Here is a 23,489-nt window from a genome sequence, read left to right as displayed (position 1 = left end):
ACTCAGAGAGCGCGCGCTGAAGGTGGAAAAAGGCCCCACGCTTGAGGAGGGACCCAAAAATTGGAACAAAATATACACACTTGTGCACGTAAATATTGACTTCAAATGTGTGACCGAAAGGCCCCAGCCCATCAACTGGGATCTCTAGAACCGATAACTTCCTGTACGCATGCAGGGGACTCTGGGATCTGACAGGTAGCCAGGGGCCAGGAATCAACGGGCCTCTGAAGTTCAATAAGAACGGAAACACCTAAGGAGTCCTTAGCCCGGCCCAAGTGCTTTGCTCACCACCAAATGCACCAAATCCACCCAAAGCCCTTACCAGGTACGTAGAGAAAACGGACATAGTACGTACAGCGAGGTACATGTACATGCATGGAGCGACTCATTTTCTCGAGAGTCTGGTGAATCATGCCATCGCCAGACCATGTCTCTCAGGCATGTGACAAACTAGGACAAGCATGGGTACTGGGATTGGCTGCCACCAGCATCAAGTGATGATGAAACGTCATCAACATCAAGCACAGCCCTTGGTCCCGGAATTGGTTGCCGCTAGCCGGTTTTTGGGCGACTCCGGCGGTTTTTTGGCGACTGGGTGACCAGGGATCGGCGGCTAGCCGCTTGGCGACTAGGTAACTGGCCGGCTGGCGACCAGGTGACTAGCCGACTGGCGACTAGGTGACTAGCCGACTGGCGACCAGGTGACTAGCCGACTGGCTAATTGTGTGACCATGGTGACTAATGACTGATGCAGATTCCCAAAATTGGTCTCACGTCTGAGTGTGAAGTGGAACATGCATTATTCGCCTTTACCAGTGTCATTCAACCAATTTACCCCATCTTAAGTTCTCAAAACAAAGCAAATTTTTCAAGTTCTGTGCACATTTCATGACTGACTACCAGACAGTACATTGGCGAGGGCATTGGTTGGGGAGGATCTCACTGCGCTGTCAAAAGTAAGTAGGTTCTGAAAAATAGCCATCAGAAGGCATAACAATTATAACTCCATCCTGAAGTAGCAAACAGTTCCTTTATGCTGGTCCTTTCGGCTGTTTTTATTTGCATTTCAGGCTTTTCCGTTATATCTTATAATCATCTCATAGGACAAAGGATCGCGTAAACGAGCTTTGACCACACCTTACAGTTGCGCTCGATTGCAAATGGGTGGCTAAGGCCTATGTGATACACTGACCGTCTGCAAACGGTGCAAGGGTGTTGAAATGACTAACGGACTGAAGATGTAGGCATCCCCAATGATTAACGGTCTGAAGATGTAGGCATCTCAAATCTACGCCTCGAATGGTGCGCGTGCCTTTTTACCAAAAGCTCTAACCTCCAGGGCCCGGCTGGCTGGCTTGGCTGCCGACTGCTGCCGCCAGCCGGCCGATCCGCCGCTATGGCTGGTTTGGCTGCCGACTGCTGCCGCCAGCCGGCCGATCCGCCGCTATGGCTGGTTTGGCTGCCGACTGCTGCCGCCAGCCGGCCGATCCGCCGCTATGGCTGGTTTGGCTGCCGACTGCTGCCGCCAGCCGGCATGTTCGCAGCTATGGCTGGTTTGGCTGCCGACTGCTGCCGCCAGCCGGCCGATCCGCCGCCGATCGTCTCACCAGCCACGCTGGTCCGGAGCGGCGGCCGCTGGTATGTGCAGCGAAATCGCTGGGCGAAAACCGTTTCGGAGATGGCTAACCGCATGATAAATAGGTTAAAGCGAAAACGATCACTTTTACAGGTACTGTACATCGTAACGACTTGACCGACACCACATGACGCAAATAGTTTATGCCTTGTATTTCTTGGTCGTGTAACATGAGATAGACTATCTGCAAGGCTTTAACAATGATACTTAGTATCGCTTGACTGACCAGAAAAAAAACATTTTACTTTCTAGCCCGACTCTAATAAATAGTGCTAAAAATATGATAATATTTGTACTGTGTTAAGAATGTGGTGCAAGTCTACGCCATTAAATTGCGGGCCAAGCATTGAAAGTTTAGAGAAAAAAAACTGTCGTCATAACGGCAAAATAACTCCTTGACCCACCCTAACAGGCAAGGCAACGGTGATTAAGTTAACAGTTCTGTCCAAATTGACATATGTCTTAACCTTACTCCACCGCCCGCCGGCCACAGTGATCACCCGTTTGAGGATATTTGTTTACGTGTATGTGGAGCGGGAAAACGAGCTCGAGCACGTCGAAGTACATTGACTTCACCAAACTCATCTGGTGGCCAAGGTACGGTAGATCTAAGATGCTACGTGATGACACTAAAATTATTGTGAGTAACGACAACAGAACCAACATAAGAACTCTAGGCTTTAACCACAAATTATGAACGTTCTCTAGGGAGGAGAAACTGCGCTTGAGACAAAGGCAGCATGTTGCTTTGCTACCTTAGTGACAGATTGAGCAATTTATTTTGGAGGGCGGTTGTATGGTCCTTGAGTTCGTTCATTAGAACGTTTGACGTGGAGGATCTGAGCATGAGAAGAGCTTCCCAGCTTTCACGATCTGACTAAATGAAGTACACTATATCCGCTATCGAACATGGAAAAGTGCTGACTGCTGCATTTTGATGACTGACGAAAACGGTCCGCTGAAATATTGTTATTCGCGGAGGCGAAAGCAGCATATCACCTACACAAAACATTTCTGGACTACGCTGATCTCATCAGTTGTTTACTTTGAGCATACACAGCAACAAAAATACACATGGAACTCTGAATGTTTTGAACAACGTTACCTACCCGTTTAAAGTAAGAAAAGAGACAAGGTATATATATATATCTGTATAATCGCTCGATGCTTCGCAGAAACCAAACAAAACTTTGGATAAATACACAGACCACTGCGCGTCAAATGAGTCAGCCAGCCCATATGACCGCATGGACACTGATTACTGTGATCCCATGGAGGGGCATATGTCATTAATGACATGGATGATGCTGACTAGAAATGGGTTGGCATGCTCGTTACTAAGACGTCCCCATGGAGGTCCCGCCTGATGACCTCCGGACGCCCTTCGCGGCATGGGCTTTGGCGCGTGTTTTGTGCTCTAACAGTGCGACGTATTTGATAAATCCTGCATTCGGAAAGTGTCGTGCATGGAAAGCCACCTCCGCTTTCCTCGAAAGGTAATGGCTTGGGTGAGTGCTATGTGTATAGGCAATGGCTTGGCTGAGTGCTGTGTGCATAGACAATGACCTGGCTGAGTGTTATGTGCATAGACAATGACCTGGCTGAGTGTTATGTGCATAGACAATGGCCTGGCTGAGTGTTGTGTGCATAGACAATGGCCTGGCTGAGTGTTGTGTGCAATCATTTCAGCAGCAGTGTGGTGGCTCGCACGGCTGGGTAGCGGCGAAGGTGGTCCAGCTGCTGTTCCAGTGTCGGGACACGCCCCCCCCCCCTCTCGCGCCACCAATGCACGGTCACCGGCTGAGCTTTCCATTCGTCGCCGCTGCATAACCGTCTGGACTTACGCAGAGCGAGCATGGTCCATGCCATAGAAAGGGGGGCAATGGTCTCGAAAACGGCATGGTGACCAGGGGACTCAGTGGAGGTTTGTAGGGCCGGTGATACGGTGTGGGTCACGTTTGAGGACCGGGAGACTCAGTAGAGGTGTGTAGAGTCGGTGACGCAGTGTGGACCACGTCTGCAGGCCAGGCGACTCAGCAGAGGTTTATAGAACCCGGTGATGCAGTGTGCGTCACGTCTGCGGACCAGAGAACCCAATAGAGGTTTGTAAAGCCGGAGAATAGGTTTGCAGGGCCGGTGATGCGGTATGAGTCATGTCTGCGGACCAGGGGACTCAGTAGAGGTTTGTAGAGCCCGGTGATGCAATGTAGGTCACGTCTGCGGCTAGCGGGTCGATGGATGGAACTGACTACATACTAGAGTGTTGGAAGGGATGAGTGTCAAGGTGACAGTTACGCTGTTTAATGGGCTTGTGTGCCCATCACACGGACCACAGTCGGACGCGCTATGGCTGCTGGGGCGTCGCGAGCTGCACTGAGATGACGTACTGGGCCCCAAGTCCCATCGGCGGCGGGCCTGTGGTAGCACCTGCCGCTCCCGTGTCAGAGCTGGAACAGCGCCGGGTCCTGGAGAATCCGAACCCGAATTTGAGCCCGAACGCGTCCAATCTGCCGCGCTCGGTCCTGATCCGAGCCCGCGCCCGGCGTCGGCAGCGCCTGAGGCTTATGATGCCGGTGTCTTAGTGTCGTTCGGTGAAGTCGAATATTGTGATGATAGGCTGTGGACGGCCAGCTTGGCAGGCACTTTAGCGTGCTTTGTCCTGCTCCGTCAATGTCCCTCTTGCAACGTAGAGACTGTGATGGAAGTGCTGTACGACTGGTGATCTGTGACGTCAGCGGTGACATCACATGTCACAGCTTCCGATTCGTCGCCTCTGGCTAGCTGTGCAACGCGGACAGATGGCGCGTAAATATGGGAGTCGAGGCTAGACCACCGAGCTGTGTGGACCGCGTGGATGAAAATGGCCACACGGCAACTGCTGGCGCGTAAGCGTGCTTATCAAACTTGGCTATCATAGGCGACATGCCTTACTGGATTGCCTTTTAATGCTCCATGAGCACTAGAAGAAATATATCTCCGTCAATATGCTTACACCAGTCAGCCCATACTGTCAGGAGACCGCTACCACCTGCTGCTGCTGCTGCTGCTGCTGCTGCTGCTGCTGCTGCTGCTGCTACTGCTACTGCTACTGCTACCGCTACTGCTGCTGCTGCTGCTGCTGCTGCTGCTGCTGCTGCTGCTGCTGCTGCTGCTGCTGCTGCTGCTGCTGCTGCTGCTGCTGCCGCTGCTGCTGCTGCTGCTGCTGCTGCCGCTGCCGTCCCAGCCGCTATATGCCCCCAGCCAACACTCAACACTGAGGACGCTGCCTAAGATACCCAGCCACGTGTTCATCTCTCCATTGAGGACACTGACTAAGATACTCAGTCAGGTGTTCATCTCTCCATCTGCATCGCGACAAAACGCTGTCATATCTGGTAGTGCAAAATGTATGATGGTCTCAATATCATGGAACGCACGAACCCACACACCACACACAGACCAACTAGCTACCTAAAATAACGCCTAAAGCACACCCAAACCTAAGCAGAACTTTGGCAATGTAATATCATCTCATGGGGAAGCATCTATGCATACCGTGTAATCGGGCATGTTTAAAGCACTGCCCTGCGTGCGAGTAGGCTCGCGGCAGTGCTATAGACCACGACATTGCCACAGGAAAAACATCGGGGCACCAAGTCAGCAACACTTTGAGGATGTCACATCAAATGACACACAGTCAGCATGCCGCTGTATGCGCCACAGCGGAGGCAGACGACTACGGGACACGGATGAACACCGTTCACCTAAGCTAAACTTGCACATAATCGCAAGAACATGACCAGAATAAACCAATAAAACCACCCGCGTGCCGCGCAGCCTGGTGCACCACTGCCCCCACGCCGGGTCACTTCGGTGCTGACAACACCAAGCTAATAGCTCAGACCGGCCGTGCACCAGCCGCGCACATGGCGACCGAATGCGAGTGCAGAACACCCAGGCGAGAGTCAAACAGGCTTCACATGACACTGATGCCTTCTCATTGCACAACAGCTTGATCGTGTTTTGACAGATACACGGCTAGGAGAGCTGGGATGGTGGACTCGCGCTAGGTCCAGCGTTGTGCACTGGGCTTACAATGTCAAATTCTGCGTTGTGCACTGTGGTTACAGCATCAATGATACACGTTATAACGTATATCGGCTACTGTTTCCGAAGACGTTTTGTCAGAAAGCTCCTGTTTTGTACTACCAGCTCAAAATGCCGTCCGCATTTACACTAAATCTGGGCCACACAACAGCTGCAACTAATCTTAATGGAAGGAACCATCAGCACACTGGACAAACGCCAGGCCAGAATGTCGTCCAGATGCCAGAGATCACGGCCAGCTCGCGCGGTCTGCGGTGGATCACGCGGCTGGAGCGGGCAGGTCAGGCCAGAATGTCGTCCAGATGCCAGAGATCACGGCCAGCTCGCGCGGTCTGCGGTGGATCACGCGGCTGGAGCGGGCAGGTCAGGCCAGAATGTCGTCCAGATGCCAGAGATCACGGCCAGCTCGCGCGGTCTGCGGTGGATCACACGTCTGGAGCGGGCAGGTCAGCTGAGCGACCATGATGCGTCGCAGATGCCGGTGTTGCCAGACGACTTCAACGGATGCAGTCTGCCGATCCGCGACAGATGACGTGGTCAGACGTGGTGCTGTCCGCCGGTATTGCCAGACGAGCTCGCCAGGTGCCGTGCAGTCAGACAGCGCTGCCAGACGAGCTCACCAGGGGCAGCGCAGCCAGACAGCGTTGCCAGACGAGCTCGCCAGGTGCCGTGCAGTTAGACAGCGCTGCTGGACGAGCTCACCACACTTGGTGCAGTCGGGAGGCGTAGTTGAAGCAGAGCTCGCTCCGGTAGTCCCGACCCGGCGTGCAGAAGAGGCTCTCGCACAGCGCGATGGCGTAGAAAGTGACCGTCAGCTCTCGCCTCTTGATCAGCCGCGCCGGGTTCTCCAGCACCTGAGCGAGGACCGGCCAAGTGTCCTCAGACGTTCTCAGTGTCCTCATGCGCGCGCCAGCTCCGTCGTCAGCTTAGCGCAGCATCACCAGCACCAGAACCAGCACCAGCACCAGCACCAACATCAGCCCGGCGACCGCCGAAAACTGACGCTAAGCACCGCCACGCGCGGATACAGCAGACAAAGATGTAGATGATACGTGTACAGGTAATGACAGGAATGCCACGCCTGAACTGTGACCGCGAGATCGGGATTGTGAGCAAATCAGCTGTATTGTAGTGTTTCCTGCCGAAGGCAGCAGTGTGTGTTGTGTGATGCTGTTCGACGGATCCGTCCGGTGTCCTGTGCATGGCTCAAAGACATATTCACGTGTCCTGTTCGCGGCTCACAGACATATTCACGTGTCCTGTTCGCGGCTCAAAGACATATTCACGTGTCCTGTTCGCGGCTCACAGACGTATTCACGTGTCCTGTTCACGGCTCAAAGACGTATTCACGTGTCCTGTTCACGGCCCACACACGTAAACACGTGTCCTGTTCACGGCCCACAGACGTATTCACGTGTCCTGTTCACGGCCCACAGACGTAAACACGTGTCCTGTTCACGGCTCACAGACTTATTCACGTGTCCTGTTCACGGCCCACAGACGTATTCACGTGTCCTGTTCACGGCCCACAGACGTATTCACGAATGAGTTGTTAAGTGCATTCCCGAGGAACGTTGTGCGTGTAGATGGTAGAGTAATAACAAACCAATTCCTCGTAGAATAAACAGGAGAATGGAAAGATAGATGTAACATTTCCGCCGCATGTCTGTATCGAAACGAGTATGAGTAGTCTAGGAGTCCTGGTCTAGTAGCATACAAGTACGTTTTAACATGATTGTACTCGATCTCTGTACAGGGCATATTGTGGTGTAATTGCTAAGCCAGAAGGAGACGCTCACTTTATTGAGCGCGCTCAACTGATCACGCGCAGCCACCATATCACCACCATACCTTGTCTGATATGTGACCTGGCCCAACACCCTGCCCGGTCTCACATCTCACCTCACCCTGGTCTCACACCTCACCCGGGTCCAGCACCCTACCTCCTACCTGGGCCGCCACCCCGCCTGCTGCAGTGGGCTCACCTGGTTCAGCAGGCGGTCGATCCTGTCAAACTCGACGTCTGTCAGCTCGAGCAGCAAGTTGACCTCAGGGATGAAGAAGTGCGACAGGTAGCGCTGCCGAATGTAGCGCTGCAGCCGCAGTGCCAGCCGATGCAGCAACACCTCCTCCACGCCGTCAGTACACTCCAGCACCCCGGCCTGATCCAGCTCCCAGTACAGCACCGTCTGGGGCCGGTGCAACGTCGGAATGGTCAGCAGGAGGATCTGAACGGCACACGCTAAGCGCCAATGCAGAGTTGAATTAAAATTGAGAAGCTTTCCGCCATTCCCCTCGAGTTTCAGCGACACAGTGGCAATACTCAGTCATCGACCAGCGCCCTCTGAACGAGCTCCCTGCCAACATATTCAGGCCCCCAGCGACGACGCATCGGCTGTGCCGACCTTAAGGTAGTAGGAGCGGAAGTTGCTGTTGTTGACAGTCGTCGGGCAGTCGGCCTGCATGATGTACTTCTTGACAAGCCACTTGAGCGTCAGGTAAGCCCGCCGGTAGTGCTCCGGTATGTTTTTGCTGAGGGTGACCTCCGCCTGGCGCCAACAGCTCTAATTATTCATCTGTTGCGTGTTCTCCGCGAGACCCTCACATTGTTGAGTGTCTCACATTATAGTGTCTCACATTGTTGAGCCCTCACATTGTTGAATCCCTCACATTGCTGAGTCTATCACAGCGTTGAGGCCCCCACATTTTTGAGCCCTCACATGTTGAGCTCCTCACTCACATTGTTGAGTTCCTCACCATTTTGAGCCATAACGTTGTTGAGTCTCTCACATTGTCCCACCTATCACACTGTTTTTTTGTTTGATTGACTGGTTGAGTTGATGATATGTTACCCCGTCACATTGATCAGTCAACTGCAGTTTACGCTGCAGCAGCCAGGGCAGAGTTTCAGAGCATTTGCTCACAGCGCCCAACACTTGACGCTTTCATAGACACTTGGGAACGGAGAAGGGGAAGACACAACGCCACAGCACGGAACGAGCGTCGGCAGCATGGCAGCACGGAGCGAGGGGGTGGGGGGGGGGGGGGCAGCATCCCAGGGACACTCTCAAGTGGCACCACCAGCACCCGCCGTCTGCTCTCACCTGTGAGAAGGAGTAGCGCCAGAGCAGGTGGGCCTCCTGGCAGGGCGCCTCCCCGCGCACGTCCACACACGCGCACGTGATGGCAGACTTGGGCACCAGGTGGCAGCCGCATCGCACCACCGTGTCCACCACGTTGCGCGACGGCCACAGACGTGTCCTGGGGGCGCGCGGAGGCCGGTCAGCGCGACCGTGTGAACAGCCTGAGGCGGCGTCCCTCGCCGTGTTCTGGTGAGGTCTGCAGCGTCCCTCGCCCTGGTCTGGTGAGGTCCGCAGCGTCCCTCGCCCTCTCCCACCCCACGAGTTTGCACATCCCACACTGCATGCTCCATGATCCGACTTATCACCGTCCAGCGACATCACCGCATGAGAGCCCAGACTATCTAGACCATCCAGACTATCCAAACTACCCAGACTACCCAGACCGCCCAGAGCATCCAGCAATACAATTACGCCCCTCCGCCTGAGGCGGCAGGAGGCCGACTGAACCTAGGCTCATTCGCTTTTTGTGGCAGTTAAGCATGATCTCTGCGCCGATGCAGGCAGACTCGTTTTTAAAGGAGTCTAGCTTATTCTTCCTGGGAGGAAAACAGTGCCAAAGAGTCGGATACTTGCCGGACCGTTTCTATACCCTGCACCAACAACCCCACATCTGGTACCCCTGCACCAACATCCCCACATCTGATACCCCTGCACCAACATCCCCACATCTAATACCCCTGCACCGACATCTCCGCATCTGATACCCCTGCACCAACTTCCCCACATCTAATAACCCTGCACCGACATCTCCGAATCTGCTGGCCTCGCTGTGACCCATGTGCGTCCACTGACCTGGTTTTGAACTCGCGTGCTTGTATGGGCCAGACAGGACAGACGAGTGCCGTCACAAAGTCGCCGTAGAAGATGGTGGGCAGCTTGAAGAAGCACTGCGACACGCACACGAAGACGGACGCGAAGCAGGCCGATACGACCAGGTAGGCGATCATGGCGACCACGTACACGTTGTCCGACGGCTGGCCTGGCCCAGACAGCATCAGCACCAGCATCGTGACCGGTAGCACCAGCACCATCGGCAGCAGCAGCGTCACGCAGTAGTAGATGGAGCAGCAGGCACCGCCGATACACTTGCGCACCTGGCGGCCGGAGACGGAACTAACGTCTTCGGTGACGGCGGGCGAAGCTCGTCCCGCCCTGTTTCCATGTGCCATATGCTACCACCTGCTACCGTCTGCTACCATCGGCATCGCATCGCGAAGTTCATGGAGATGCAGGCACAAGGCTTGTCATATGGCAAAACACCATGCCATTACCCGTGTATATGTACCTAAATGTGTCAAGAACGAAACACTTGGCTTGATACTAAAAAACAAAAGGTACCCAATTAGGCACGTAACCGATCAGCTCGTCCCGCGCCAACGCACAGCGGCAACAACTTTCTAAAAACCGCATCTTACCGGCCAAGATCCTCCCGTGAGGAAGATCCAGAGTGAGAACGGGATGAGCATGACGACGACGAAGCAGAGGCACAGCCAGTAGCAGCAGCTGTTCTGGAGACAGGTCAGCCGGGCGAACGCACGGTCATCGCGCTGGGTCAGCTTCAGCATGATGGCAGGACCTCGTGCCCGCACCTCTTTCTCGTAGCTGTAACGCCAGGCCCGGGGTTAGCACTACCCGCTGGCGGCGCTGGGGCGCCCGGACTCGGCGCGTTCAAGGTCAAAGGGTCGTTGCGTTTACGACGATGCATTTTCGTCGAGCGTCCTCCGCCGTACGGGAATAAGGCCAGGTGTTATGGGGTTTATTTTCATGGTACAATTCCCATTAGCGTTGTCCACACCATCAGGTGAAGAAATCCGACTCTTTGGCACCGCCCAACTGTGAAGCGGCGAGACAATGCTAGGCCATGGCTTAAGTAGCCGAATGAAAGCGCAACCATACGACCGTTTCATTGCGTAGTTCTCGTCTTTGACGGCAGAAGTATAATGTAGGGGATGGGAGCAAGCGTTGGTCAACAAAAAATTATGTGGATGGGTTACGTGCTTTAATGGTGGTTGAAATAAGGTTGTTGGTCACTGTCTACGTGTCAAACAGGAGATACACTATCGACATCACGTAGCACGGCCCAAGACAGTTTTTACTACAGACGGCATAGGAAGGAGGTCTTTGGCTCACCATGGCAGGAAACTGATGAGCCGCTGGGAACAGCGGGACAGAACGATGCGTCATGACAAGGGACAGGTTCAAAATCAAGCCCGGTAGATAAAGTCCAGCTAGTGCAGTGGGCATAACCAGAGCCTGAACCCAGACCGTCGGGTGGGAGCCGGCGGCGCTAACCATTCGGCCAGCAGTCGTCCGCGTACCTGGGCACGCCTCGGTAGTCCGCCAGACAGCTGTCCACGATGGACATGTTGCTGCGGTCCTGTTCTATGGCGAGCTGTAGCGAGCCGAACATCTCCTCCATCAGGCGGCGTGCCTTCAGGCTGAAACGGCTAGAGGTCAGCTCTGACAGGCCGGCGGGGTCAGCTCTGACAGGCCGGCGGGGTCAGCTATGACAGGCCGTTGGGGTCAGCTCTGACAAGTCGTTGGGGTCAGCTCTGACAGGCCGGCGGGGTTAGCTCCGGCAGGCCAACGGGGTCAGCTATGACAGGCCGTTGGGGTCAGCTCTGGCATGCCGTTGGGGTCAGCTCTGACAGGCGAGCGGGTTCAGCTCCGGCAGGCGGGCGGAGTCGGCTCTGACAGGCCGGCGGGGTCAGCTCTGACAGGCCGGTGGGGTCAGCTCTGACAGGCCGTTGGGGTCAGCTCTGACAGGCCGGCAGGGTCAGCTCTGACAGGCCGTTGGGGTCAGCTCTGACAGGCCGGCGGGGTGAGCCCTGACAGGCCGTTGGGGTCAGCTCTGACAGGCCGGCGGGGTCAGCTCTGACAGGCGGGTGGGGTCAGCTCGTTCCTCATGGCTGACACCCGGGGTGGAGCGCCATCTGGAGTTGATTCTCACATCTGGCGCCGGCGCCAACTCCTTCCCGGCTGTCCCTACCTAGGTTGTCTCCTAACCGTCCCTAGATCAGCAGCCACCGGACCCTGCCTGGACCGCCCACAAACCGTCCATGCTTTGTTGTTGATTGGGGTTTTAGGGCGCGCCGATTACTAAGGCAATTTAGCGTCCCGTCCCTTATCCCTCCCCAGATCCTCCGGACCCACCCGAACACCCTCCTTGCCCCATCCCTGGATCAATTCCGGCCAATCCCTGGACCATTCCTTGAGCATTCCTACACTGTTCTTCGACATTTCCTTAACCATTCTCGACCATGTATTGCCTTTCCGTGACGATTCCTGGATCATTCCTCGAACATTCATTGACTATCATTTGGCCATCCCCGTTCCTTGACCATCCCTGCTCCATTTCTTGGCCATTCGCTTGAGTCACCGCTCAGCCTCCCCAAATCGATGGCTGGGCCGTAGCTGCCCACCTGGAGAGGTAGACGGCGCCGTCGCCGCTCGTCTCGCTGAGCCGCTCCTGCCACCAACGTCGGTCCTCGGGCAGCACCCGCTCCAGCAGCAGCTGCACGCGAGCGAAGCCCGGCGGCGTGGCGGCGCTGTTGGTCACCTCCAGCGTTGTCAGCTGCCGCCGCAGCCGGACCTGCCGACAGCAGCACCGACAGTGGACGGGACAGTCCAGACCGACCGCACCGGCAGTGGAGGGGACGGTCCAGACAGATCGCAACGGCAGCGGACCTGGACAGTCCAGACAGACCGCACCGGCAGTGGACCTGGACTTCTCGGCGCCAGAGAACTCTTGTACATGCGTATGGTGGTCCAGGGACAGCCCACGGACGGCCCGACGACGGTGGTCTGGGGATGGTTCAGGGACTGCCCAAGAAGGACCCTGGGGAGGCCCATTAAAAGCCTTCACTCGGTCACTCATGCGGTGAGATAGGTTGACAGTAAAAAACAAAACAATAAAAAACCGTGACGTAACCATTTTTCTGGAAAAAAAGAACAGCTCACAACGAACAAACATTAAGACGGTAAGCATTTTAGTCAGAGTTCATGTGATAAGTGTCTAGCCTGCCATACAGCATTCTGCACCCTCCCGCCAACCACCCACCTACTACCTCAACCTGTGTCCTCCCACCTACCACCCGCCTACTACCTCAACCTGTGCTCTCCATCCTACCACCCACGTGCTGCCTCAACCTGCGCCCTTCCACCTACTACCCACATGCTACCTCAACCTGTGCCCTCCCACCTACTACCCACATGCTACCTTAACCTGTACCCTCCCACCTGCTACCCACATGCTACCTCAACCTGTGCCCTCCGCCCAAGCCAAGGCACGCTGACCACCAATGCCGCCGGCCGCGCAGGCCGCCTGGCTCTCTCACCGTGCTGCAGCTGGCCGACCTTTGCATGGCCTGTGGCTCGATGGCGCCCTCTGGCGGCGGCCGCACCAGCATCTCACACTGCTCGCCCGCCTCCCGGGGCTCGGCCAGCGGCGGCGGCTCGTCCTCATCCAGCTCGGGCAGCGTGTAGTCGATCGAGCACTGGCGAGAGAGCAGCCGGGGGTCGGCGCGCCTTGGACCGGCGGCGCGCTCCATCACCTCCAGCCCCGGCGGATCGCGAGGCGTGGCCCCGCGGGCTGACGCGCCGCCGCAGGTCCGTGCCGCGGGCATGAAGGGGGCCGGATGAGGCTGTGGGAACCCGCTGAACGAGATGGTGTGGTACGGCGAGACGCCCTCCAAGTCATGCCAGGAGAGCTGGCGACCGCCGGCGTCGGCCGGCGCCACGGGCACCTGGGGATGAGTCACAGGTCACAGAGGTCACACCTGGGGACCGGTCACAGGTCACAGAGGACACACCTGGAGACGGGTCGGAGATCACCAAAGACACACCTGGGGACCGTCAGTGGTCCGGAGGACGCACCTCGGAACGCGTGGCCACTGGTCCCACATGTCACAAATTTAGGGAGAGGTCGCAGGTTACAGGTTCGTGACGTTACATTTAATGACAGGCCACAGATGTGAGGTCACACCACCTGCGACCATGGTCAGAACATATGCTACAACTCAGGTCCGAGGAGGTGGACATACCACACATCAGGTCACAGGAGTAAGACACACCACACCTCAGATCACAAGGGTAAGACACACCACAACTCAGGTTACGGGATAAGACACAACACAAGTCAGGTCAAAAGGGCGTGATACACGATAGCCTAGGTCCCATGGGTAAGACACACTACACCTCAGGTCACATGGGTGAGACGCAACACACCTCAGGTCTCAGGGGTGAGACACACCACACCTCAGGTCACAAAGGTAAGACACACCACACCTCAGGTCACATGGGTGAGACATATCACAACACAGGTCACAAGGGTAAGACACACCACACCTCAGGTCACAAGGGTAAGACACACCACACCTCAGGTCACATGGGTGAGACATATCACAACACAGGTCACAAGGGTAGGACACACCACACCTCAGGTTGCAAGGGTAAGACACACCACAACTCAGGTTACAGGGGTGAGACACAACACAAGTCAGGTCACAATGGCGAGATACACCATAGCTCAGGTCACATGGGTAAAACACACTACGTCTCAGGTCACAGGGGTGAGACACAACACACCTCAGGGCGGTGTGTCTCCTCATTAGAGCGCGGCGGTGGTTTCACCCCTAGGTACCAGGCTGTACCTCAGGCCGTGTGCGGCCACTGGCGCGCCGGTGCTCCTGCCCTCACCTGCAGCACCACCATGAAATCGGCGTCTGCGCCGAGCACCGGCCGCGTCAGCCGGTACTCCTGTAGCGAGTCCTCCGCCTCCGGACGGGCGCACAGCGACTTGCCCAGCCGAGAGCTCAGACTGCCCACCATCAGCAGCGAGACGTCACACCGGCTGAACAGCTGACTCAGGCTCAGCTCTATGGTCGACTTGATCTGCTCCGAGCAGGCCGACCGCGAGTCCTGCCGCAGGAGGGCAGCACCAGCGGCATTAGGAGGGCAGCAGAACACGGCGGCGGCGAATGTCAACCAGCGGGCTCGCTCAGGGGCGTAATAGCCGGATAGGAATGGAAATGGGCACAATGTCCGAGAAGACTTTTTGGCCCCGTGCTAACTGACCTCTCGATGTTACCACGGCAAAACAACAGAGACATTTTGGAATTCCTTCCTCGTACCTAGCAGCGCTGGATTACGGGCGAACCATGTTCGTTTTGGGACTCGGTGGTCACTGGTAGTTGCGTCCAACGCGTGGCTAGCAAGTTTCGAGATTATGCAATGTACGCCACAAGCTGTAATGCCGACGAAATCGTAAATACCAAAAGGCGTGCTTTGTTCATGCGATGTTCTGAAGATGCATTCTCGCGTGCGCCTCACCCACGATTTCTTGTCCATGCCATAGTTCACATAATGCACGGCCTTCATGGTGCTGGAGAGTCTGCAGTACGCCGGTAGGCGACAGCACCATCGGATAGCGCTCCATGCATTGCTGCAAATCCAGCGAGTGGCGAAAATCTGGAAAGAAAACAGAATTATACGTCACCGCGACACTGGGGTTTTCCACAAATATTTCTACAATTACGTGCATAATGCAGGCACCCGAGGCGTGACAAGCGAGCACAGACTTGGAGCCGCAGCTAGGACGCCAAATTAAATAGCCGTATTTACGAGGCCGAGGGCAGCTCAAGGGGGTGGCATGTTCGAAGTTAACACCTCACATCGCGTGGCCTCCATGCACACCTGAGGCTTAAGTGCCGCAGACTCGTCCCAGCACTGTCCGGGCGCCCATGTCCATGGCGCTCACAGAGCTTCGACGACTCTCCGGCCACAACGCCTGCCACGCAAACAAACAGAAGAGGATGTCGTACCAAAAGGAAAATGCCGGAGATGATGGCCCATACGTGAAACCAGCAGGAGAAGCGGGTGCGGCAGAGGCATTGGGCAGACAGGGCGTCCGTCCTGCGGGCAGACAGGGTCGCAGGTGAAGAGACGAGAGGAGCGGACGGAACCGACCATCCCACTTATCGTGAGAGTTCTAGCACTGGTTCTGCGGGATGCATGGAATGTCAACACCAAAGCCAGATGCTCAACCCCATCCGCAGCTGGGGTCAAATCGGGAAAAAAATCCGTCATATTACTTGACATTTCTCTTGTTGGCCTTTTCAAAAATCCTGTACCCACTGACACAAGACGGCAAATTTGCTTTTAAGATTTCAACCGAACCTTTTGAATGGCCGCACTTTTGGATCAGAGCTCACGCTGATCAATGTTTGTTGTGTGAGCCCTGACACCTAGCACCCGAACCCAGAATTCCAGGGCAACGGCAACATTTGGTGGTGGAAGTTGAACGTCCCGCGATGTTCTGCATGGTTCGCCCTGCCCACGTCAACTGATCTTTGGCGCAGCCGCTACCACCGGCCGCAGGCCATACCTGCCAAGGACACAAAGAGAAGGTCTAAAGCGCCTCGAACCCACCCGGAACAGGTGGGTGGATCGGAAGGCAGGCGCTCCAACCAACTGAGCCGCCGGGCGGACTCAGTTGCTCAATGCTCGAAGTCAACCGAACCATAATCTATCCGTTTCCGAGTCGTCTCAATCACGCCACGATCGTCAACTACAACCACGTCCGTTCCAATCCAGATTGATATCCATGCCATGAAGAGCCCTGGTCCCCAGCTCCCTGTACTCGGAACAACAGCTTCTGTGGACACCCCAGAATATGAGCGATGACGGTGGGAGTGAGGGGCGGACATCTAAAGGCGCACAGGCCTGCTCAGCCATCTGACAAACACACGAACACAAGCACTGGTTAATTTGAAAACAGAACAAGCTAGGGACGCTTGACAGAGGAGCGCGGCCGTGAGCAGTGCCTTCACTGAACGGTCACAACAGAGCGTGAGCGAGAGGCTACCCCGCACTATGTGCTGATGTCACCCTCCCGAGACCCTGCCTGCCAGGTGATGCTATCCCGCACTATGTGCTGATGTCAACCTTCTGAGACCCTGCATGCCAGCTGATGTTACCCCACACTATGTGCTGATGTCACCCTCCCGAGACCCTTCAGCAACGAGCGGCGGCGACAAGACATCGCCTGAAATTCTGGCCATCGTTACACTCAGTGGCGACGCACACCAGATTTTGGGGCGCACCCAAATTCCAGCTCCGTCGAAAGCGCGAGCAAATAATTGGTACCCTTTAAGCTAGCGTCAGGACCATTGGTACCCTTTAAGCTAGCGTCAGGACCATTGGCACCTTGGCAGCTGGCGTCAGGACCATTGGTACCCTGAGAGCTGGCGTCAGGACCATTGGTACCCTTTAAGCTGGCGTTAGGACCATGGGCACCCCGGCAGCTGGCGTCAGGGCCAGGGCTGCTATCATTTCCAGAGACATGTAGAGAACACCCACTGCATGGTTCCAGCGCCACTTCCCACTCGCTGGCAGTGGTTCTTCTCACGCAGCAGCTCTGCCCAGCTCGGGTCCGACAGCAGGTGGTGTGTCTCGCACCACAGCGCCTGGAGGCACGTCACCAACAACCGTCAGCACAAACACAGCGACTGCCTCACCCAGTATGCTCCTGACCTCGTCTCAAACCTGAATGAAACACAACAAATAAGCTGCAAATTCACCACATATCGGCAGACATGACTCTTCAGGTGGGTTTGAAAGTCCATGCTCAATGGTGAACTATAAACCAGGTTTTAATCTCAATTGATACAGATATACCGTATATTTTGCCCATATGCACAAACATGATTTGTATAGAATTGCATACAATCCAAGGCCTAATAAGAATCCGGAACATGGAACGCTTATGAAGACACGTCATTGAACAGTTTTTTAACCGAAGCATTCGATCAAAGTAGTCCGCCTTACCCTTGCAAGCATATCTTACATTGTAAACAACGGGACCCTTAATGACAGAAATATGGCGAACCAAGAAAATTAAAGATGGGACGACATGAAAGTTACGAGTCATGGCAAATGGACACAAAAGGGCAGTCGAGGACGTACAGGAGTGGTGTGCTGAGGTACATTCAGAGCGGGTGTTATTGCTATCCTTATCGGGGCCAGCGGCTGCTGTTTTTATTGATGGAACGTTGGAGATCACGCATAAAAGTCGTGTTTTTAAGTGCCCTTGATATGCCCTTGACGCTTGCAGGGATCGTCACCGGTACTCGTCAGCAAGATTCCGTGGCGGCGGCTGATCAAGCGCCAGGATGGCACGGAATTGATCACCCTGTCACCCTCCGGGACATCCTCGCTGTATTCACGGCCGTTAATGACTCGCGGACTCCGTTGGCAATCCGGTGGCTATTCTACGTGCCAAAGACACACGCACAACAGTTTCCCCATGTTGGCTTGTCAGGAAACACAATAAATCCGTGATGGGTCATAAAAAGGAAGCCCAACCGGGTTGTTGGCATGCTTGCTGAGAACCACGCGGCGATGGTCAAAAACCCGTTCACGCACCGGACGAATATACTCTGTGTAGCCAGCCGTACACAGCGAGCATGGATACACACACTGGACTGTTGGTGGAGCAAGTCCTGACAAATGCATGGGACGCACCTGCCCCGTCTGATGGACACGTTGGTCTGCGCAAGTCAGCACCCATACGTGCTGTGTGCCTGGATGGTCCAGACCACTGTGTATTCTCAGTCACTATTTTTAAAAGATTTGTCGACCTTGGCATAGCTAGCTGTCGGTGCAGGGCAACGTGAGGTACACCATATGTTCTTGTTGGATGCCCTTTGCTGGAACGTTGGTTTATGATTTGTTTTAAGAAGATAGGGGTTAGCCTGCAGGATGTCTGCCGTTTTTGCATTAACACGCAATCGGGTAGGGGGTCAAATTGACCCCCGAAGGTTTTTCCAGAATGGCTTTCACACGACGCAGCGCCGTTGTCCAAATTCTGCGTAGCTGTGGAAAGTTGAATAGCGGGCCGTTTGGTAAAAAATTTAGATGTACCTTGTAAGGTCGCTTACTTATCGCAGGCCAAAGTCAGGCCATGGATTCCGTGAGGTCCATTTCTAGGGAATCGTTCAATCTGGTCCAACAACGGAGTGTGAAACGAAACCATTTATCTCTGAAATACTTTCTCAGGCATAACAATTGAATGAACAAATCCCACTGACCTGAGGGCAGTTTTGAAGGTCAATGCTTGTCTGTTTTATTACTTTAAAGCTTGCTGAGTGAGGCAGTTTCTGGTGCTCATTTCGAATTTATTGATAGCAGGAGCCGTATTACACATCTTCCGTGCACTTTTGAAAGGTCAGAAGAGGTCACTGACCCAAAACGACCCAGGTCAACATTGCGTTTTAGGAACATACTCCCTAGCGTAATCTCTGTCGCATATTCAAAGGCAAACCTCAAAGCAGTCTCGTATGATTCTGGTCAACATGACCTTCGAAAGGTAAAAAAGGGCACTAACCTTTAATGATCATGTGACTTTCTGCTTAAAACAGCGATCTAGGTTCTGGGGGACATAACAGAACAACCTGGAGATCGACACTGTTTGACCTTATTCGACCCTAAGGTCACGACCTAGGAGCCTCAAAATTCGACATGTGTTCAGATACAAGCCAACACCCTGTGAATTTGGTGTTTCTAGCTCTCTTAGTCTCTGAGATCTCAGGAGGGTCAAACTGACTCCCCACCCGAGCGAAGGGTATCTAGCCGGCCACCCGGACGCGTGTTAATGTCCGGCACGGTCTCCGCTGCGGCTGATGGCCTGCGGCTGACACATGAACAGCTCGGCAGAGCTTATTTGTCGGAGTGGTAATTCTCACACCACTTGGATGTGTGGATGAATATGTCAGGTTATGCCAGAGCGTATTTCTTTCACGTAAACTTCAGAGATGTGAGCATTGTTTCTCGAGCGTGTCAAGAGGGCCCCTAAAAACGGGATAGCGCCGTGTTCATCCTGACGTTTGCTTGAAAACTTATGGATGATGGAGCAAGTTTACAGTATTGAAACCGGCAGAAACTCTGCCCCTTCCCACTCCCCCTCGTGCTCACACTCTAGCAAGATCAAGCATATATCGCATGAAAAACAGGTCTAAGAGAGCCAATAGCATGAGGTTCTATGTGACGCATGAATAGCATGGCAGCCGGTGGGTCCATTTTGTTTTCCATGGCTACTGCCTAGTTTTGCTTGTAGTGCACGTCTTCAGCTCGAAAATGCTGTTGTGTAAGCTTAATCCCATGAGGTTTCGACACCAATCGTGGTAAGGCTAGACGTCTGACTGTTCTTAACGTGGCGCTGAAGCGGATCAGATACCGCCGTGGTGGCCCCACCTATAGGAATATTGGCGTGCAGTCATAACACACCCAAGGTGGGAAAAGGCGCCTTTTGGGGAGTTTCAAGGGTTACTTTAATTTCAACTTCCAAGCAGAGCTCTGGATCTGACTACATGCGTTGTCACAAACTGGAGGAGATGGGCGAGGACAAGTTTGACTACTTAGTGTGGTCTTCCAGCATGGGTGAGGACAAGTTTGACTATACAGTATGGTCTTTCAGCTGTGGACCAGCCGCTTGACACAGTACGGCACAAAGTCATGCCTAGTTTGTGATCTTCGGGGAGAAGGTACCATGTTGAACATTTACAGTCGACGGACGTCGGGCGCCTGGCCTCCGACACGTTCACCAGCTTACCCATGGTAGGCTGCATGGCATGGTGGTCCGAACAGCTGCTGTCGGATCTCGCTGACGTTTGCCCAAGTCGTTCTGGTTGAAAAATAACACGACGGAAGAGTTCGGCTGTTCATTGCCTTCAGAGTCGGCAGTTCGGCTGCTCATTGCCTTCAGAGTCGGCAGTTCGGCTGCTCATTGCCTTCAGAGTCAGCAGTTAGGCTGCTCATTGCCTTCAGAGTCGGCAGTTCGGCTGCTCATTGCCTTCAGAGTCGGCAGTCCAGGTGTTCATTACCTTCAGAGTCGGCTGTTTGGCTGCTCATTGCCTTCAGAGTCGGCAGTTTGGCTGTTCATTGTCTTTAGGGTCGGCAGTTCGGCTGTTCATTGTCTTAGGGACAGAATCCCTCACGATCTAATAAATGGCCCAGTAAGTGGCTTCCGTCTGAATGCAGGCAGCACACCACACATGAGTGACCTCAACTTACCTTCGATAGCTGCACCAGCACGGGAGACTGGTCACGACGTTGATGTGGAGCTCTATCGGTGCCGTCCTTGAACTTGATCAAGACGGTTGTGACACAGCTCGAGCCTGTAGAACTGGAGTCTGCAGAGCTTGAGCCGAGACTGACGTCATGGCCGGTGGTGTGGCAGATGCTGTTGGAGCTGCTGCAGTTGAGTGGAAGCTGGCGATGAGGCTGTTTATTGAGTGGCTATCGCTGCTGGTGAAGCCGGAGCTGTGGCGACGCTGCCGTCGAAGGCGCTATAGCCTTCAGTGGTGCACTGGGCTCTGTTGCAACGCCTGTGGATAGTGAGCGATCTCCAGCTGTCGTCTTCCATATTGACAATGACGATGGTTTGGGCTTCAGCGCGCGTCGAATGCGCCGTTCACGTGGTGCCAATCGTTATCCATCCCTATCAAATGCACAATCTTGTCTACTCCAGCTTCCGTATCGCGAATACTCCTCGCACTGGTAACTCGTCCGATGGCGGCGTCTCAGCGCTAGTAACTCGTCCGATGGCGGCGTCTCGGCATTGGCAACTCGTCCGATTACGACGTCTCAGCGCTGGTAACTCGCCCGATTACGGCGTCTCAGCGCTGGTAACTCGCCCGATTACGGCGTCTCAGTGCTGGTAACTCGCCCAACGGCGGCCTCCCAGTAACAGCGGCTGTCTGAGAGCGGCCCGATCGGCGTGGCGCTAGGTCCGCGCGGCGAGCATCTGCCGCCAGTCGTTGACGGTGCAGAGCGCTGAGAACGGCCCGATCGGCGTGGCGCTAGGTCCGCGCGGCGAGCATCTGCCGCCAGTCGTTGACGGTGCAGAGCGCTGAGAACGGCCCGATCGGCGTGGCGCTAGGTCCGCGCGGCGAGCATCTGCTGCCAGTCGTTGACGGTGCAGAGCGCTGAGAACGGCGCGCCAGCCCCCAGGCCGCATTTAAAACCCTACAGCACGCAATCGACGATCACCAGACAGTTTGATGGTCGACAGCTTCTCGGGACAGTTATTTTGTGTAATGGAATAAATAACACATTTTTGGCGGGTTACCATTTAATTGCCAATGTCCCGCCGCGTGGTCGCCAGCGAACGGCTCACGCCAGTCCGGCCAGGGCGCAGACGGATCGGAGTCACGTGTCAGTCACGTGATCTTTGATCGGATCGGAGTCAATTCCGCGAAATCGTGTCACGTGATCTTTGGCCCCACTACCCAACTGTGTGACGTTACCTGTAGCTTGTCCGTGTCGCGCGAGCAGTTGAGGTCCCTGAGGCGCCGAAAGATGTCCTTCTTGCCGCTCAGCACTGCTGCCTCCGAGTCACCCTTGTCCACCATCGCCTCCCGGAATTCTGTGGACGGGGCAACAGTGAAGCGATCCGAGGCGTCAAACAAGAAGAATGCACCCTCTCTGACGCCGTCTGGTGCAATTTTCATGCGCGAATTCCAGCGAAGCATGTTTGATATAAAACGCGTGAAACAAATGCCATCCGTGCATAATAAGCGCGGGCAACTCCTGCAGCGCTGCTCTGGCAAGAGGGAGGGGCAGATGCGCATCACCTCAGAGCCATGCGATAGTAGAAAGACAGGAGGGAGACGGCAGGGAGACAGCAGGGAGACAGCGGGGAGACAGGGAAGACAGGAGGGAGACAGCAGGGGTTACAGCAGGGGGACAGGGAAGACAGGAGCGAGACAGCAGGGGGTACAGCAGGGGAACAGCAGGGAGGTGACACACAGCTGACTACGTCTCTGCGTGCGTCGCGCCGCAGCTCTCATCGGTCCAACGCGCGCTCCACTGACCGGTACCGTGCTTGCCCGCTCCCCTGATGACCAGCGTGCTCTCATGCACGTCCAGCCGCTCCAGAATCTCGCGCATTTCCTCTGCGGACAGACGTCAGGGGCAAATCAACAACCCACGGTTATGCCTCCAGCACGGAAATCATAGCCTGTGGCGATGACTTTACCTTCAGGAAGCACCGACTGCGCTGCTTATCTGGTGCCCGCAAATCGCAGCCAGTGAGCACCTCAGGGTCGAGCATTTCGTGATTCTGGCGACTAGCATATACCACAGAAGTAACAAGCTGGCGCATGCGTAGCCATCCGATCATTCTTAATTTGTTCATGCTCACAGCAATAGACAAGCTTATGCACGACGTATGTTAATTGAGTTATGCTGTTTAGTTCCAGGGTAGATCACAATTAAACCCATCTGCAGGGTCAATCCGTCCCAAAAAGGTTGGAAACGCTCTTCTAAGCCACACTCTCCGTGTAATGCGAGACCAACATCCCAGCGGTGTGTCGTGTATGTACCATACCCGGCGGAGATTTGCTAGTGCCCCAGACCAAGACCCAGACCCAGGCTAGCGCCCCAGACCCAGGCCATTGGCTAGTGCCCCAGACCCAGATCCAGGCTAGTGCCCCAGACCCGGACTCAGGCTAGTGGCCCAGACCCGGACCCAGGCTAGTGGCCCAGAACCAGGCCCAGGCTAGTGCCCCAGACCATTGGCTACGGCCCAAGACCCAGACCCAAACCATTTGATAGTATCCCAGACC

General features: G+C 55.0%; 1 protein-coding gene across 1 annotated transcript; it reads right to left on the bottom strand.

Annotated features, from left to right (window-relative positions):
* Positions 1-5,020: 5,020 nt before the first annotated feature.
* LOC119111302 (uncharacterized) lies at positions 5,021-22,305 on the bottom strand. The gene is made up of 14 exons (XM_037235152.1): positions 22,170-22,305; positions 17,224-17,330; positions 15,687-15,777; positions 15,196-15,333; positions 14,563-14,784; positions 13,203-13,610; positions 12,288-12,457; positions 11,184-11,303; positions 10,281-10,467; positions 9,658-9,959; positions 8,827-8,983; positions 8,128-8,271; positions 7,708-7,911; positions 5,021-6,576 (listed from the first exon to the last, which is right to left on the bottom strand). Exons 1-14 carry the CDS (start codon positions 22,272-22,274, stop codon positions 6,421-6,423), a joined length of 2,511 nt encoding a protein of 836 aa, XP_037091047.1. The 5' UTR covers positions 22,275-22,305; the 3' UTR covers positions 5,021-6,420.
* Between the last annotated feature and the right edge of the window lie 1,184 nt (positions 22,306-23,489).

This window comes from Pollicipes pollicipes, unplaced genomic scaffold (assembly GCF_011947565.3).
Source record: "Pollicipes pollicipes isolate AB1234 unplaced genomic scaffold, Ppol_2.1 Scaffold_1600;HRSCAF=1878_pilon_pilon_pilon, whole genome shotgun sequence".
In the NCBI taxonomy this organism is placed as follows: Eukaryota; Metazoa; Arthropoda; class Thecostraca; order Pollicipedomorpha; family Pollicipedidae; genus Pollicipes; species Pollicipes pollicipes.
Note: the sequence above shows the minus strand (reverse complement) of the source record. Positions and strands in the feature narration are given on the sequence as shown.

What these genes read in the sequence shown, in the direction of transcription:
- LOC119111302 (XM_037235152.1), bottom strand. Translation starts at nt 22,274, where the DNA reads ATGGTGGACAAGGGTGACTCGGAGGCAGCAGTGCTGAGCGGCAAGAAG. An exon ending in GGCGCTACTCCTTCTCACAG is followed by an intron (nt 8,272 to 8,826) that starts GTGAGAGCAGAC and finishes TGTTGGCGCCAG; the next exon opens with GCGGAGGTCACCCTCAGCAA. An exon ending in TCGACCGCCTGCTGAACCAG is followed by an intron (nt 6,577 to 7,707) that starts GTGAGCCCACTG and finishes GTCCTCGCTCAG; the next exon opens with GTGCTGGAGAACCCGGCGCG.